Source organism: Coptis chinensis, chromosome 3 (assembly GCF_015680905.1).
Source record: "Coptis chinensis isolate HL-2020 chromosome 3, ASM1568090v1, whole genome shotgun sequence".
NCBI classification, from domain to species: Eukaryota; Viridiplantae; Streptophyta; class Magnoliopsida; order Ranunculales; family Ranunculaceae; genus Coptis; species Coptis chinensis.
Window position 1 is genome coordinate 106784806 of NC_141458.1, and position 17615 is coordinate 106802420.

At 37.4% G+C, this 17615-nt stretch overlaps 1 protein-coding gene and 1 long non-coding RNA gene across 2 annotated transcripts; both read left to right on the forward strand.

Moving 5' to 3' along the window:
- The first annotated feature begins 8311 nt into the window (after positions 1 to 8311).
- Positions 8312 to 10902, forward strand: LOC147512661 (uncharacterized). The gene is made up of 2 exons (XR_015215049.1): positions 8312 to 10130; positions 10411 to 10902. It is a non-coding gene; the product is annotated as an uncharacterized LOC147512661 (long non-coding RNA).
- A 1830-nt stretch (positions 10903 to 12732) lies between these two features.
- LOC147512662 (F-box protein SKIP23-like) lies at positions 12733 to 13881 on the forward strand. Its single transcript, XM_086598764.1, has one exon. The coding sequence runs from the start codon at positions 12733 to 12735 to the stop codon at positions 13879 to 13881; it is 1149 nt and encodes a 382-aa protein (XP_086454890.1).
- Positions 13882 to 17615: the final 3734 nt, after the last annotated feature.

Here is a 17615-nt window from a genome sequence, read left to right on the forward strand (position 1 = left end):
AAAAAATAGTCAAAAAATCAAACGATATATATATCATATATATCGATTATATCAGTGATATAAAATTTTATATTGGAAATTCCGATATATATTGGAAAAAAAAGGTTCAATATTCGGTGGATATATGTCAGAAATATCGATGTCGGTGTACAAAAAAACGATATATATCCGCAATATTTTGGTCCTTGGTCGTAATTTTTTTTACTGTATATGTATATTCCAATTGTTATACCATTTTTTCTTTATTTTTTGTCCCCACTTAAAATGATTTATTTAACTCCAACGCCGTGACTTTGCATTGACAAGAAGACTGTGATTAAGATTAACCGTTTTTAATCTTTTTCATGTACTTCTTGTCTCTAAATCTCCATTAGAGTAAGAGTCTGATATTGAAGAATAGCCATGAGTAGTAGTATACCTAAACGTGACTGGTCACAATCAACTTGTTGAGAGATATATCAAAACATCTACTCACAAACTTTGACATCATCTCTAAGTGTTGGAGATCTTCTACACCCGTACTTCCACCTTTCACCCCTATACTTCCCTATCCCAATTCCTCCATTAGAGTAAGAGTCTGATATTGAAGAATAGCCATGAGTAGTAGTAGTATGCCTAAACGTGACTGGTCACAATCAACTTGTTGAGAGATATTGTTAGAATAGTTGTATGAACACAGCAACTAAAAGTAGAGCGTATGAAGGAGAAGTAGCAATGAAGAAACAAGGACAACGATGAATCGGGAATAACTAAAGGCGGATTAGCCGTCCTTAAGGAAAGATTTAAGCCCCTTCCTTCCAATGGTGCGAGTAAAGGCAAATGATGGCGTCTTCCTCCGCGAGGATTCAATGGTTTAGCGTGACGACTTTGCACTAGAGCGGACTATCCTAAACGACAATATAACTCTCAAGGGCGGTGATGGTAGAAAGAAGAAGAAGAATTTGGTTTGAGTTTTACGTTTCTCGAGTTGAGTTTCGATCAAGTCTCTTCTCTCTATGGACTCACGAGTCCTATTTATAGAGGTTAGGAGAAAGAGAGACCAACTCCTAATAGACGATTTGAAACTTGCTGCTCAAGAAAAAGGCAAAACAAGTTTAGGCTATTGGTCAAACCACTACCCACAACTGTAAGCCCAAGCCCAGGCCTGAACCCTACCCGATGTGGTGGATAACCAATGTGGGACTATCTACTATGCACTAAAGTGGAGAGAACACCATTTGTTCATCTCCTCCACTTTGCATACACACACACTAGTATTTAGAAATACACAAGATATTCCAACAATCCCCCACTATTTCAAAATACTAATAGTCCCCTACTATTTTGGAATAGGATATTACAAAAGAAATGGGTTAACGAAATGCCAGAGAGAATCGAAAAAACAATGCATAAGATACTGGTGCTTTACGGGCTTGAACCAGTCATAGGGTAACATATCTTATAATGCATTGAAAGTGGTGGATTAAAAATCTTTGAACCAACATTCCCTTGTAGTAAAATAGAGGACATGCACCCACATTGCTCTTTCATTATATGCCGATTACTGCGGTGTTGCTTTTTGGCCCTTTATTGCTGTGTTATGTGAATGCTCTAGAGTACTTGCACGAATACTCATAAGAACCAGGCCAGTTCTACATTCACGTAGGTGGATATCCATCAAGTGTACATAGCGGTTAAAATACACTATCTCATAAAAATAATGGACTATGGATTCCATTAAAGTAAAATAACTCATCCTTTTCTCATTGTTATTCAAGTTATACAAAAGTATACAATAATGCTATCTAGTCATAGGGTGGGACATCTCAAAGAAAGACAATAGCATACCAGGCGGCGAGGTGACTTGTTTTTCCCTTTGAACCTACTTCATGGGATCTCCAATCACATAGGTGGGGTTGGTCGATTGTAAGCCCTCTATCTAAAGCAAAAGTCCCATCCCCTCGACGTATAATCACTTGCCTCCAAAGAAGAAGTGCGGTTAGACATGTGGCCAAACTAAGTCCAACCTAACATAATCTCTAGCTTTTTGCTTGATTAAGTTATATCTCAACTTACATATATTCTTTTCCCATTGCACATAAGATAACATGTCTTAGCTATTGCAATGAGACGATTGCAAAGCATATACACATCGAGGTCTGTTTAGAGCCAATGGGAAGATTTGCCAAGAGGTTGCTAACCCACTCGGCATCATCACATGCCTTTTCTAAAGGCGATTAGCTTGGATGATATCCAAGACACTCAATTTCCACCAAAGGTAAACACATAAACATTCTTGGATCCGGTTTATAACATATTACCCTTCTAACAATGATGGAAATCTACTAAATATCAGTCCATAATCAATGGCTCGCTTATACTACTTGGATAATCGACAATATACATCAAAGTTCCTTATAAGGACACAATGGGTTATCACCAAGTATGCCATTAATGTAGGCAATGTCATGTCTCACATACATTATCCATCAAGTACAATTGGCTATCAATGATATTGACATATTTAGTATGAGAAAACACAAGGAGATTATTTTTCATAAGATGGATATATGCCACAAAAGGTGTTAACACATGCTTACTATCATAATACCCATACTTTTCAATGAAAAATATTTCTACTAAGTGCTATAACAATATAATGAGACCAACATGAGTTTTAATTCCTATATTCACCATCATTCAATTTCAGTAGTGCCGAAATTCCCTATACCATCCGGCCGGTCCGGTTTAAAGATGCGGTGGCCTTCAACCATATTAGGGCGTCAACATCTTGACAACTGAATATAGTAGTTCTGAGAAATGAGTTTAACAACATAATAAACTATCATTTTCAATGACGGTTTATGATGTGTTTCAAATAGGAATTTCTCGTCTCATACACATTCTCAATGCTAGCACTCATGATATTAAATCATCTAAACAAAGAGATTAACACATATGTCTTGCTTTGCTCTAAAGAAAGTACACATTTTTATCAACAACGGTACTTTGACATCCATATGACACTAATATGTTGTTGAATTGCTCATGCCATTTATAGGCTTGAATCAACTCATACAAAGATTTAACTAAATTGTATACCTTGACTCATCACCGGGTACTACTTGGTATTATAGTTCCAAGACAACTACTCAACTAGAGTCTTTAGAATTACGTAGAAGAAATTCTAGTTATATGAGCAAGGTTTCAAAATAGTATAAATCTTGTCTCTCGATTGAAACCCTTGGCTATTATTATTAGCATTGTATTTTGCAATACAACTATCACGTTTTAGTTTTCTCTTAAAGATCCAATTCAACCTATAGATCCCCTTAATAAATCAAGAGTCCGGTTTAGAGGAGTTGTATCCTTCAAAAAGGACACTTCTCATAGACAGACAACTTCCTTATAGGTTAATGAATCTTCCTCAAGAAACATATAAACATCATCACCGTGAATGGTGGAAATACTCATTGATAGTCTTCCAAATTTCTTGTGCAGAAATAATGGGATTATCTTATGTAGTTCATTATGAACATTCAACCACTCTATGCCAATTTCTCAGAAAGCACAACCTCAAATAAAATTAGCATATAAGACATTCAATAATAGTGTGGTATCTACAAAATTGTTATCACTCATGACAACTGAAAACAAACATCACTATTATGAGTTTCACCAATGAATATCTACTAGATAATTCTAGGTCTCAAAAAGACTTCTTTTAGATTCATTCACAATAGCCTTGACAAGACCCCACATTGGATAGGCCCATGACCTTTCCATACTTTGTAGTTCAATGTCTTTCCAATTATCTTGTGAGATGAACTATAGTAAAACAGTGTTATGCATATGGGTCACCACCCCCCACAGTTCAATAGTTACTCAACCTAATCAAACTTACATGCAAAACACATTATACCTCTACAAACACTAAAAGAAACAACAACAATAAAATGCACTCATATGACAAGAATATACTTTACTCAAGTCTATGATTCTGGATCATATTAAACATAGTCATATTATGTTCATGCTATCTATATGAAAGGAAATCCACAAGTGATTCAAATGAATTTTAAAGAATAGAAGAATTAGATGAAAAAGGTTTTACCCAAGATAATATCATTATCATTCTTTTTTTTTCATCATTCAACATTCCAACTTACATAGAGAGACAATCCACGCACTTGTACATCACCTTGGCTATTTATTCATAGTCATAGGAGGATAATGCCTAATAAGACAATCCACAAGCATTACATCTCCTTGTCTAAAATAGTCACTGGAGGATATTGTCTAAGAAGACAATCCATAACCTTACATCTCCTTGACTAAATTAGGTTTAGGAGGATATGATTGTTTCTCATATTGTTTCTCTCATAGACAACGATGCTCATTACTTAATAATATATGACATGGTTAAACTTCATGCCTATTGTTAAATAATGCATTCATGCCAAACATGGTTAATATCATATCATAGGTTCAGAAAAAATAAACTTTAACTGTACCCCTCACAACAAAAAGTATACGATATTTAAGCAAATCTAGCCACTGAATATGCAAAACAACTGAGGACTTCACCTCCTTTTTTTTTTATATGAGCTCAAGCAAGATAGGATACCCTATCAACAAGACCTCAAGTACTACCACAACATCTAATGGCTCAACCCATTAATGTCTTCAACTAGAAAAATTTACCAATAAACTATTATCAAGTTTAAAGTAAATCCACGGTGATTAATATCTAAAACTAGCATGCTACACAACTTTAACATATGCTATATTGGATATACCCTACAAGTTACTTCATCTAACATGTATTTTCACAACAGTACAATTATAACCATCGTCTAACAACACGTTCACTCAATAAAGGTAAGCAATTATGCATTGAATACATTATAATTATTATCCAAGATTTGAGTGTGGTTGATATTAACTATCTTAAGGTCTCTCTTAGACCATCTACATACATCTACATATGTACAAAGAAAATTAATATCAAACTACTTCTAGTCAAACCAATTAATTCCTCATTGATAAACACATATAATTTGTTGACTAGGTTATTAAAGAAGTTTAAGCTTAGGGATTTCCCTCCTAAGAAAACTAGCATGCAACTCAAGGCAAGAATATCACCATATAATTAAACCAAAAGAATTGAAAAGAGTGAAAGAATACGATACCTAACCGATTGAAAAACCGGATTACCATATTTTCCTCCTTCTAGAAAAACAGTTCAAAAGAACTGTAATTCTAAACCAGCTCAGGACGAATTGGGTATCAAGCCTTATACCACTGGAAAGCTCTTTGAATCAGCTATCCAACACAAGAAGCGGATTGCAAAACCGAGCTCTGAGCTGAAAGTTATAGCAGTTTCCATAACGAGTGACGCAGCTGTCAAAAAGACGAAGTTTGACGTTTTTCTTGATAGAAATCTCATATTTGACTCCCACAAACGTAGGAGAAAGATCTACAACCATCTAGGGTTTGATAAACCACAAAAGATCAATAAATATTCAATCTTTAATTGGTTTCCCTACCAAAAACGAAATTATTAGAAAATTTCTAAAGTCATAACCCAATAACACAAACAATAACTTAAAGTAAAAGACTTATCTTTTGATTGTCGTATTACAGACTCTCCTTTGTTCTACTACAGAAATCTTTCCTTAAGATTGTTAGAATAGTTGTATGAACACAGCAACTAAAGTAGAAACGAGAAGGAGCGATAGCAATGAAGAAACAAGGACAACGATGGCGGGAATAACCAAGGCGGATTAGTCGTCCTTAAGGAAAGATTTCGCCCCTTCCAATGGTGCGAAAAGGCAACAGATGGCGTCTTCCTCACAGGATTCAATGGTTAACAGCAGCAGCGACTTTGCACTAGAGCGGACTACCCTCTAGAACAAACAATATAACTCTCTCGGGCGACCGATGATAGAAGAAGAGAAAAGAAAAGGACTGGTTTGAGTTTTCGTTTCCGAGTTGAGTTTCGATCAAGTCTCTTCTCTCTATGGACTCACAGTCCTATTTATAGAGGTTAGGAGAAAGAGAGACCAACTCCTAATAGAACACTTGAAAACTTCTTTGCTTTCAAGAAAAAGGCAAAACAAGTTTAGGCTATTGGTCAAACCACTACCCACAACTGTAAGCCCAAGCCCAGGCCTGAACCCTACCCGATGTGGTGGATAACCAATGTGGGACTATCTACTATGCACTAAAGTGGAGAGAACACCATTTGTTCATCTCCTCCACTTTGCACACACACACACACTAGTATTTAGAAATACACAAGATATTCCAACAGATATATCAAAACATCTACTCACAAACTTTGACATCATCTCTAAGTGTTGGAGATCTTCTACACCCGTACTTCCACCTTTCACCCCTATACTTCCCTATCCCAATTCCTCCATTAGAGTAAGAGTCTGATATTGAAGAATAGCCATGAGTAGTAGTAGTATGCCTAAACGTGACTGGTCACAATCAGATATATCAAAACATCTACTCACAAACTTTGACATCATCTCTAAGTGTTGGAGATCTTCTACACCCGTACTTCCTCCTTTCACCCCTATACTTCCCTATCCCAATTCTTCACGACCACGACAGGAAACACACTCGTCCTGGTTCCTACAAAGTCATCCAAAACACCATTTATGCCGTTGGAGCAAAGGCGCAACTGCATTCCCAACTAGAATCATCTTCTTCGAAAAATGTTTGGCTTATTAATTGAAGTCGAAGAACAAAGCCCAAATGTCATTCATCTCATTGATCCACTCTTTGGACACTTCAATCCGGCCGGTCTTAGGAATCTATCCTATGCTTGAAACAGCTCCAAAGGTACTAAATCTATTAGAGTTCCAAATCTACGGACTTTTTGAAGAATATCTTCTTGTGCGCACCGATGACGAGTTGCAGCAAAGATCACAAATATGCTGATCAAAGGTTTTGTCTCAATATCGGAGTTCATGCTGTGTGTTGAGTATGTAATGAGTAAAGACTTGAATGCTTGATTGAGATTCCTAAAAGACTTGGAGCGTGAACGGGCTTCTAGGCCCATCCATTATATCTATACATTCTCTACAGCGAAAGAGTTTCCAGTTTCCTCCAATTCTATCTCTTGTTCAGTTTATAGGTAACCCCGAGACACTGTTTTGCTTCTATATCCCTAAACCACGATTATTTTTTCAATCTGTGGATTTGAAAATTGACAGTGAGATGAGCATAACTGGGCGAGAGCGTGACTGGTCTGGATTACCCCAGGAGATGTTAGCCAAAATAGCTGAAAACATCCACACCCGTTTTGAAACTCTTTAATTTCGTGCCATTTGCAACTCATGGAGATCTTCTGTTCCTTTTCCAACACTCCCTCTTACTCTCCCCTTGCTTCCTCACCCTAGTAAACATTCTCATGATCTCTGCAAATTTGTGGAGGTGACCAACTATACCTTCCGATCACAACAGCCAAAATCTGAATCATCTTCCAAAATATTGCGTCTTCAAAAACCCCAAGTATGCTTCATCTCATTGACCCACTCTCAAATCTCGTGATCGAACCTATTCCTAGACCGTTTGCAGAGCGTTTCAATTTACTTGACCACAAAATCTGTGGTGTTCATAAAAAATATCATCTTGATGCCGTTACCAGTATGGGCAGATATTATCTGCGAAACATAACTGTGTTTTCAAGTGGAACTATGAACGATATGGTAATCATGGGATTCTATGATATGGCAGAGTTGGTTTGTTTTCGTTCTTGTGACCGGATGTGGACCAAACCTGGTGATATAAGTATTTCCATATTTCATGATTTGATACTTTACAAAGGCCAGTTCTATACAGCAGATAGCACGGGGAGAACCTGCATTGTTGATCCGCATACCTTGAATGTGACTGTTGTAGTGAATCCTATTGTCAGTAGAGGTCACACGAATTATTTAACCGAGTCCAGTGGGGACTTATTCCGGGTTTGTGTGTACTTAAAACGGGTCTGGAAAAGGATTGGATCTATACGCCAACGGTGTCGTCCTATACCTGTACGGTGCAGAGTATATAGGTGGGATCTAAAGGGAAAGGAATGGCTTGAGGTAATTGACTTGGGAGACTCAATGTTCTCATTGAGTAGGGAACATTCATATTCTGTGTCGTCCTTAGATTTTCCTGGATGTGAAGGGAACTGCATTTTACTTAATGATTACCGTAATATGAACAACGGTGAAGGAATACCAGTGTACAACATGGAGGATGGTACTTTTACAGAGCTACCGGTTTTTCAAGCTACCTACAGTTATTTTGGCCACCCAACACCCGCATTAAACTGACGTCAGACAGCGTTAGAGGTACTTGATACTAGATATAGTGTGCTGTAGTTGGGAACTTTGTTTTTTTCTTGTTTGGTTATGATTTATGGCAGATGCTTAATTAAGATCCATTAGATGTGCGTGTACTACGAAAAAATGAGTTTGTTTTCATGTATTTTATTATTAAAACATCTTCAGTTCTGTTTTATAAGAATTGAGAGCTAAGATATAATTCATACAAGGTTATTCATGTATTCTAACAAATAGTAACCCCCCCCCCCCAGTAAAATATCTGATGAGAATTGGCATCAGAAAAAAAAATTCACCTGTCATTCACTTAGTCTTCGTTCTCCGCAGTTTTACTTGGTTGACTAAATTTAGGAGGTCTAAGGCATTTGTCTGTTTGTATCCGTTCCCTTTTGTGTATGTCCCACTCCTTTCGTCTCCCTTAACCAAACCGTTGCCTCCTCGACTCAGCCTTCATCTGTCCATTCTTTTTCTCCCTTCAGTGTCTGCTCATTGACATGGCCTACGTCTTCACCATTTGCTGCCGTTAATCTACACCTTCTTGATGGATTATTGTTGTCTAGTGTTGTCGGGGATTGACTAATGGTCCTATGTCTCTCTGTGATTTACTCATTTGATACATTTAGACCTCCCAACTTTTGGCCAACTGTTATCCACTACAGTATATTTTGGACCTTATAAAGTGCTTCCAAACTTTTGTCATCTTTCACTCCTCCCTGTTAACTGTAAATCACCTTGCTAATTCTGCCTGCAATGGGTGTTGCTCTGTTTTGTACTGATGGCTTTGTTTCTTTTTGAACCTTCATAGGGAAAGTTATATAGTCAAATTTACTCTATTATTAGGTTAGACCTATATGCTTACTCTTGAATCAGGATTGCAGCAGGATCATGGAATTCCATTTACCATACTGCTGTTACATTCTCCCAGAGTAACTGTACCCAAAGAAATGCAAGCAGCCATCTTTGAAATGTTACATATTTGAAGTGCAAGAATGAAATGACCGTGAGCTTCATTTAATTGAACCACATTCAACTGATGATTAATCAGAAGCAAACATTTACGAAATCTACTGAATTATTCAAGAAAAAGAGGTTTCATGTCTGTATAAAATATGTTAGTGAAAATAGCTTTGCAACTCGTTTCAAAACTCTCAATTTCTAGCTGTTTGCAACTCATGGAGATCTTCTGCTCCTCCAGCTCCTTCCCTAAACCCATGCTTCCTTTACCAATAAGCCCAACTGATTACAGACAGGTATGTATGGGTCAAGGTTTCTGCAAACTCATGGAGAGCACCTACTACACCATCCGATTACAGGGAAAAAAAACAATCTGACATTTTCCAAGCATTTGGTGGAGTCGAATGGGCAGTTATTTCTGATCGATGTGCATCTAAACAAAACTCCGTCTAATCACTGTGTTGGTATTTTCTTGGGGTGCAAAGTTTATAGGCTGGACCAAAAGAAACGCCAGGGGATTCAGGTAACCCAACGTTCATTTTCTGTTTCAGGCGCGTGATTTTTCCTGGATTTAAAGAAAATTGCATATTGTGTATAGCTTGTTCTGTAGTGAACAGGGATGGCGGTTCATTCTTTTATAAGGTGCGAGTGTTCAACTTAGAGGAAGGCGCTTTTGGAAATTTACTTTGGCCTGAGTTTGAACTGCAAGATTATACTTGGTCATAAGGAGTATCTGATCTGACGGATGGAACTTTTGAATGGATAGCGGACCCGAGCTACTTATTTTGGCCGACCCCAACTTGGACTTTCAACACCTAACTCACATTAGGATGGTTTCATAAAACATCAAAGGTAACTATGTGAATCATCAAAGGTAACCAGTTCATTCCGTATACTTGATAAGTAATTTTCTATGATTTAAACAAGGGGACAATTGGGCATTTCTGTAGGAGTCCTAAGCATATATAGTGAGAATAGTTTTAGGCCCTTTGATGCGCCTGATTTTTGTCAATGTAGCAAGAATTGGTTTTTTGATGAAATTTTAGCTCATGGTACTTTGTGAATACACGACAAATTACTCTGCCACTTGGCCTGAGGTTTTCCCTGTCGTAACCCTTTCCCCTAATTGCAGTTTGGGAACCCCGGCCGCATAGTGTTGCTTTTAGAGGGAGTAATGGGAAATTCATGATGACACAATGGAGAACTATTGGGATAACGCCTTGCTATTCATGAAGGAGTAGACACAGCTGTAGCTAAAGGGTGGAAGAACTTGTGGAATGAACCTGACTCAGAGGCAGCAGCAGTGGCGTTTGAAGGGGACAATGTTCCATGGAAACTTCAAGCAAGATGGATAAACGATGTTGAGAGCATGCAGAAGTGGAAAATAACTGCTCTCTGGAGAGAGGTCGACTTCACTACTGAGCACTTCGTCAGTAAAGTGTTGCTCTAACAGGGAATGAAACTTTGATTTTGTAAATGTTCTTTACACCGTACTTGTAAATGGTTGTCAGACATTGATTTTCCATTTGAAGTTTGGGGACAGTACGTTGCCCACTCTAAAATCACAACTAGAACTTAACTGACCCAAATAAAGGAGAAAATCAAAGTGTTGGTGTTTTTTGTTTGTTTGTTTTTGGTGAGCATAGTTTAAGGACATGGTATAGTTCTGTTCACACAGTAGGTAGCACATTTGATAATTTAGGATGGTTAATGCTATATGTTGATTTTGGTGCTTTTGGTGAATTATAGGCCATGTCTTAGAATTACAAGGGAATGAAGACGAACTAAGATCCCCAATTTTCTTGCATTCTTCTTTTCTGGGTTTTAACGGTCATGCAAATGTAGTGGTTGTAGACTGGGAGAAGATGTGTGCTAAATTTCTGAACGTGATGTCTGAAATGTCTGATAGTTTGATGATATATGAAGCTAGGTTTAATTGGAATGCACGTTTCTTAGTTTCCTTCACTAAATAGGTAACTTATACTTCTTCAGTTGTGGTTTCCTTATAGTTAAGCCAATCACTGAGTCAACTGTGCGGCTGCGCTGCAGAAATACTTCTTTGAGTCTCTGCATATGTTTGGGAGATTAATTCAAAGGCTTCTCTTCAACGCTCACCCCTTCACTATGAAGTGCAAGCTAACAATGCATTACTGTCTATGTACACTGCTTTGCAATCTTCCTGTATGGGGAATTTGCGCGAGGAAAAGGTATTAAAGAGCAATTAATACTTCAATTGGTTAGCAGTGATAAGAAGGTAATTAGACTACGCTGTTTCCACTCTCTTCAGGAAAAAAAAAATAGCAAAGAGGTTTTCCAAATTGCTGTCATTTTGTAGTGTGCAATCGTTTCCCTGGCCTCTAACTCCAACTATGCACTGTGATGTAGTTGTTTTTGCTGGTATAGGTTCTATTAGAAACTCAAGTAAAAGCTCTTGCTTTATACTGTTTCTTTTAGGGAGTGTTCAAACATAATTGATGTTTGGATTGTTGCCTAGGAGATGTTTTCAGGCGCTGGTACTATGTTATTTCCCAATTTGTTTGTACTTGGTTTATTTCTTTTGAAGTTTCTTACCAACAAATCGGGACACCAGCATACTGTTGTCTAGAATGTTTTTAGCTGGCACTATCAATTGGTTTGCATGTACGTTGTTTATTTCTTTTGGACCTCATCAGAAAGAATCGGGAGACGGGCACCAACTTCAACATTAGAGGTGAGACTAATGCAATATGCTAGCGACATGACTGGAGATAATGTTCATAAATCTTCCTGATCGAAGACCCTATTTTAGGGTTCAAACTATTCAAAGAAGAATGCAAACGATTTTTTGGATAGTATTAAGAACTCAGATTTGTTTAGGCTCCTATCTTGTATAAGTTAATTGACCCCACACTAAGATTGATCACACACGCAAATACGTAATCAGCTCGACAAGTGCTGTCCAAATGCTGAACTCATTATCCTTGTGTGATAACTCTGTAACGGATACATCAAACTTTGGAATCAATCTCGGACTGGGCTCTCCCGTGACTGAGTCTGATCAGATCTCATTCACTATCTTATAGTCCAACTGTCCAAGGCTCTGCTCTAGTCCTCTACAGTCACAACCACAGTTCAATATAATGCGCAATACTAATACTTACAATCTTACGCCTTAAGCAGTATGGAGTAGGAAATGCCAATATACCATAGCCCATAGACCGCATAGCCCATGGTCAACTCTTTTAAAAGAGTTGTATAGAGACCACCCGTTGTTATCTCAGTATACAGTATAGTATAGTCTACAGACCACCTTTTATAAACAGGATTCCCTCCAATTTCTAACTGATCCTCCTCTTTCCACTTGTGCCTTCACAAATACAAAAAATACTCTTCCAAGAATATTCTCAGAGTTACATAGTTTCAAGAAACAGGGTCATCCCCAAAAACCTTACTAGTTCTTCAAAATTGAACGATCATGGCTGCTCACCATCCTCGCTGGTCTGAGCTACCCCAAGAATTGTTAACCAATATAGCTAAAAAACTTGAAACCCGTTTCCAAACTCTCCAATTTCGAGCAGTTTGTAAATCTTGGAGATCTTCTGTTCTTCTTCCACCTCTCACTTTAACACAACCCAAACTCCCGTATCCATTCTTCCTTAAATATGAAGGAAATCCTACTGGTTTTACCACACTTAAGCAGTTTACCTACTATACCATTCGACGACGACAACTTACTCATAAACCTGAACTCCAACACTTTGCAAGAATATCATCTGGCAAAGTTGGCGTAATCGTTTTCAGTGAAGACAAACCAAATAGGATGTACTTTAAAGATCCACTCTCGGAAAACTGGCTTTCTCGCAAGACATATTTGAAAACTTTGCACTTGTCAGAAGTCGAAATCTCTGGGTTCTATAAGTATTATGAACTTTGTACTATTGATTCCAGTACCGGCGAAGAGATTACCAGTTTTCATGATCTGCGAAAACTTGTCTTGAATTCAAGAAATGATAGCATTCATGATTTTGTAATCATGGCAATCCATTATCCGAAAACTTTGGTTTCTGTTCGATCTGGGGATAAAATGTGGACTGTGATTGGTAATGAGAAAGGTGAATTTCGCGACGTTATACTTTACAAAGGACGATTTTATGCAGTAGATAGAATGGGGAGAACTTGGATTGTTGATTCACGTACTTTTGAAATGACTTTGGTAGCGAATTCTATAAAAAATGCGTGGCAGGACAAATATCTGTTGGAGTCCAATGAGAAGTTGTTTCTGGTTGATGTGCGCTTAGATCGGTTTTGTTATCATGACCTGAACTGTGAGGATTGTTTTCCTTTACCCAAAGAGTGCAAAGTGTTTATGTTGGACGAAAAGGAAAAACAGTGGATTAAGGTTAAGAGCTTGGGAGATGCAATGTTCTTGCTGAGTATGGATCACTCGTGTTCTATTTCAGCGTTGGACTTTCCTGGATGTAGAGGGAACTCCATATTATTTTCAGAATACAATCATCAGAATAACACTGAATGTGGTGGTATACCAGTTTTCAACTTAGAGAATGGAATAATTAGTGAGTTACCATATCTTCTTGCTACTCATAGTTATTTTGGTGAATTGTAAAATGGATCACAGCCGTGAAATGGATCGCATTGACTGCAGATAGAATTCGAGGTATTTGGTAGTATAAGTTCGTTGATGACATGGTTGCCATTTATAGCCAATTGCATCGGTATTCTTGAACAAATATTGTATTTTCAATCACTTTGTTGGAGCATTTTCTCACTTTATTAATTGTATTAGGGATATCACTTTGTTGGAGCATTTTCTCGCTTTATTAATTGTATTAGGGATATCACTTTGTTGGAGCATTTTCTTGCTTTATTGTATTTGGGATTTGAAACTAAGAATGTAGTTGCATGACAAGTAAATAACTCGCAATGACTCGATGTGTCTCTGCCCTCCTCACTTTTTGAAGGAAAGCGATGCTTTTAATATGGCATTGTTATCACAGAAATATGTTTAATTTCTTCAATAAAAATAAAAAGACATAGGTAGAAATGACTAGAGGACAGCAAGGTTTTACTACAAAACATTTCTTTGGTGTACCTTAAAGTCTCTATATGTACTAATTCATAGGGAATTTTATTTATCGCAGACTTGGTAATGAGTAGCTATGAAATCCCCAACGACATTTCACCATTCCAGTTAGCATTAGGTTATGGCCTTGTTGATGGTTCCAATGCTGCCTAGTTCAAATTTTAGAATCAGGAATTGTCTTACGCGCCTAACCAAAAGAAATCAATTCAATTTCGTGCTGTTTGAAAGTCATGGGGATCGTCCGTTCCTATTATTCCAACTGCCTCTTTGGCCAACCCCATGATTCTCCTGTTGTTCTTGACAGACCCATTTTGTGTTGGGCAGACCCCGGTCCAATTTGGGGTATGTAATTACTTTGGGCGCAACATAGAGTTTTGGGCAGACCCATCACCAAAGCCCACACAAAAATAAACCGGACATAACCATTACAACCAGTCTTCATCGCAACCTTTTTTTTTTTTTTTTTGTTTATTTTGGGTTACTCTTCTTAGTGCTTCAACCATATTTTTCTCTTTATATCAAAATTATTTGATTTCACGTCAAGAAATTAAAGATTCGGCGGAAGAAAAGAAGGGTTTTGATTTGTGAAAGTATCATATGAGAATTTTAAGTTTTGGCTAGTTTGGATGGATTTGTTATGGTTCTTGTTGTTGCTTTGAGTAGAAATGATGAATTGAAAAATGTTGATCTTATGTTGGACTAAATATTGGAAAAACAACAGGAGGCAGATCACTAGTCTGAGTCACTAACAATGTATTCTTCTGTCGACGTACACTCGTGCCTTTCTTAGGATCTACCTCGAGTTTCTCTTGTGATACATGACCAACTTGAGTCTCTTCAATAAAACTAATATCGTCAACAAGAATATATAGTTTCAGAATTGTGATAAATTTCAACAGCCAGATTATTTTTCAAACCATTCTGCCCATCAGTTGAAGTTGCAGCCCAATTTGAAGGAATCTCCAAGCCATCAAACACTTTGTCTGCGCCCAAACTAGCACCAATATTCACATGATTTTGGATGGGTGGAGTTTTATCATTCATTACTTCGCCACACGTAGTGGAGCCGTTTGGATTAAGCTTTCGATAATGACTGGCATTATGACCTTGTAAAGAGCAATAAGTACAGTACCTAAGATGTCTATCATACACCAGCTCTTGCCAAAAGTCCACGTAAATTGGATCAGTGATTTTGAGTTCCTTTTGAGTTTTGCTGGCAGAGGTTTGGATATACCAGTTTCTATTAACTGACTTTGTTTTTACCAAACGACCTGGTGGTGCCGCTTTATAGCCTCCTCGACGACTTGGTGATGTTGAATGAAGACTGGACCAATGACTTGACAGTGAAATATTTTTAGGCAGTTAATAGATACGGTGAATTGTTGGGAATGAAGTGCTTCAAGTGATATAGCAAAGTCGATGGGAATTGCTTCCAGCGATGTAGTGAAGTCGGTACTGGGAAGTGCTTCTTGCGATGTGGGATGTGGTGAAGTCGCTTACATTTGTGCCAAACGACCTAGCTGGGCCGCATCACCTCAACCCAAACTGCTTGGTGATGTTGCCCCAAACCAATTATTCCAGCAAAATTTTCAAGCCCCAAAACAATCGAGGGGAAGGTTCACAAACGACTTGTAGAGGCCGCACAAAGCTCTCCCAATTGATTTTGTAATGTCGAAATTTCAAACATTTTAGGAAATTCAAACTTTATTGATTAAATTTCGAATTTATATTGATTAGATTTTAAAAAATGTTTGAAATTATGTTGTAATTGTAAACAATTTATTAATATGAGATAATCATTACATTGCTCCTCAATTTCATTACTTTAAGTAACGAAATTTTATTTAAAAAAAAATATATAAGAAAATTACTTTAAAATGTTTTTCATCATTAAGTAGTAGAAGAATTTTGATTATTAATATGTTCTTCATCATTAAGTGGTAGAGGAAATTAGGGGTCTTCCATTTGTTGTGTTTTGAAGTTTAGAACTTAGGATATAATTTAGGGATTAGGGATTATGAATGTGGGAGAAGAGAAGAGAAAGGCTAAACATGTTGGCTCAAGGTTACCTCGATGTAGTTGGGGGTGCCCAACACAAATTACGATTTTTAGGTCAACAACAAATTTGTAATAATTTTTTGTTTGGAGTCCGCACAACACAAAATGGGAGGTGCCCATAGCGAGTCCTTTTTAATTAATCTAGACTTCCATGGCGTCAAGACCCCTGGTTTTTGTACACTTGTACGTGGAGGACAGGAGATTAGGAGAAAAACCATCTATACCATCCGACGAGCAACAACATCCCCAATCTGAATCACCTTCGAAGTTATTGCTAATTCAAATCGTCGAACAAAATGTGACTCAAGAGGGGTTTGGTTACAACCGAACTCTCTTTTTTGTTGGTTTTTCTGGTTTTTGAAAAAAGGAAAAAAAGAAAAGAGAAGAATAGAGAGAGACGTACAAGAGAAAAGAAAAAAGGAGTGTTTACTGGGGCAGAGTGCTTGAGTGGAGAGAGAGAGAGTTTTACTCAAAGAAGAAATGGATGTTTCTTGCTGGGGGATTTGCTGGCAACAGGAGCGTATCACGAGTGAGTAGTCTAAACATATTCTTTAAAAATTTATTTGATTGATAATCATATGATTCTATTAGTTATTTACTTATTTTATATATTGGAACCTTGTAATGAAAATATTGATGTGGTCAAAAAGATTTAATTGGCATTCTTGCGAACTCAAGCCTTTATGCATAAATAGTCATGGGTATGTTCTCTATAGTCAATGGTGGCTGGCATATATATAAATATTTGGAAGTAGGTTTGCGTGGTGCCTTCCTTTTTGTTTTTGAGTGTCACAGCCACAGTGTTAAAATTGAACCATCATATTGTATAGAATGGAAACTTTGGAGAGAGCGGAAATTAAGCTATGGGATGCACATTTTTTATATGAATACAACCCATCGTCTGGGATTATCAAGGCATTTTTTTTTTATCTCACCATTGATTATGTACAGCCCTTCTGAGGTGGTGTGCTCTACTCAGCTATTTATTTAAAACTTATATGTAATTTGCTTAGAAGGCCTCATATCTAGATTTAGCTGACCGTATTTGTATTGTATGGCAACTTCAAACATTTTTCGGCCCCTAGATTTAATTGATAGAGGGTGTATAGTGGTAGGCCCACTACCTTGTTTTGCTACACGTATAAACTTAAGGTATTTAGTGAAGGTTTCCAATATACTGCATGGGATGTATTAGCTAA

Bases quoted from the DNA above. Each gene is read 5' to 3' on its own strand.
- LOC147512662 (XM_086598764.1), top strand. From the start codon at position 12,733: ATGGCTGCTCACCATCCTCGCTGGTCTGAGCTACCCCAAGAATTGTTA.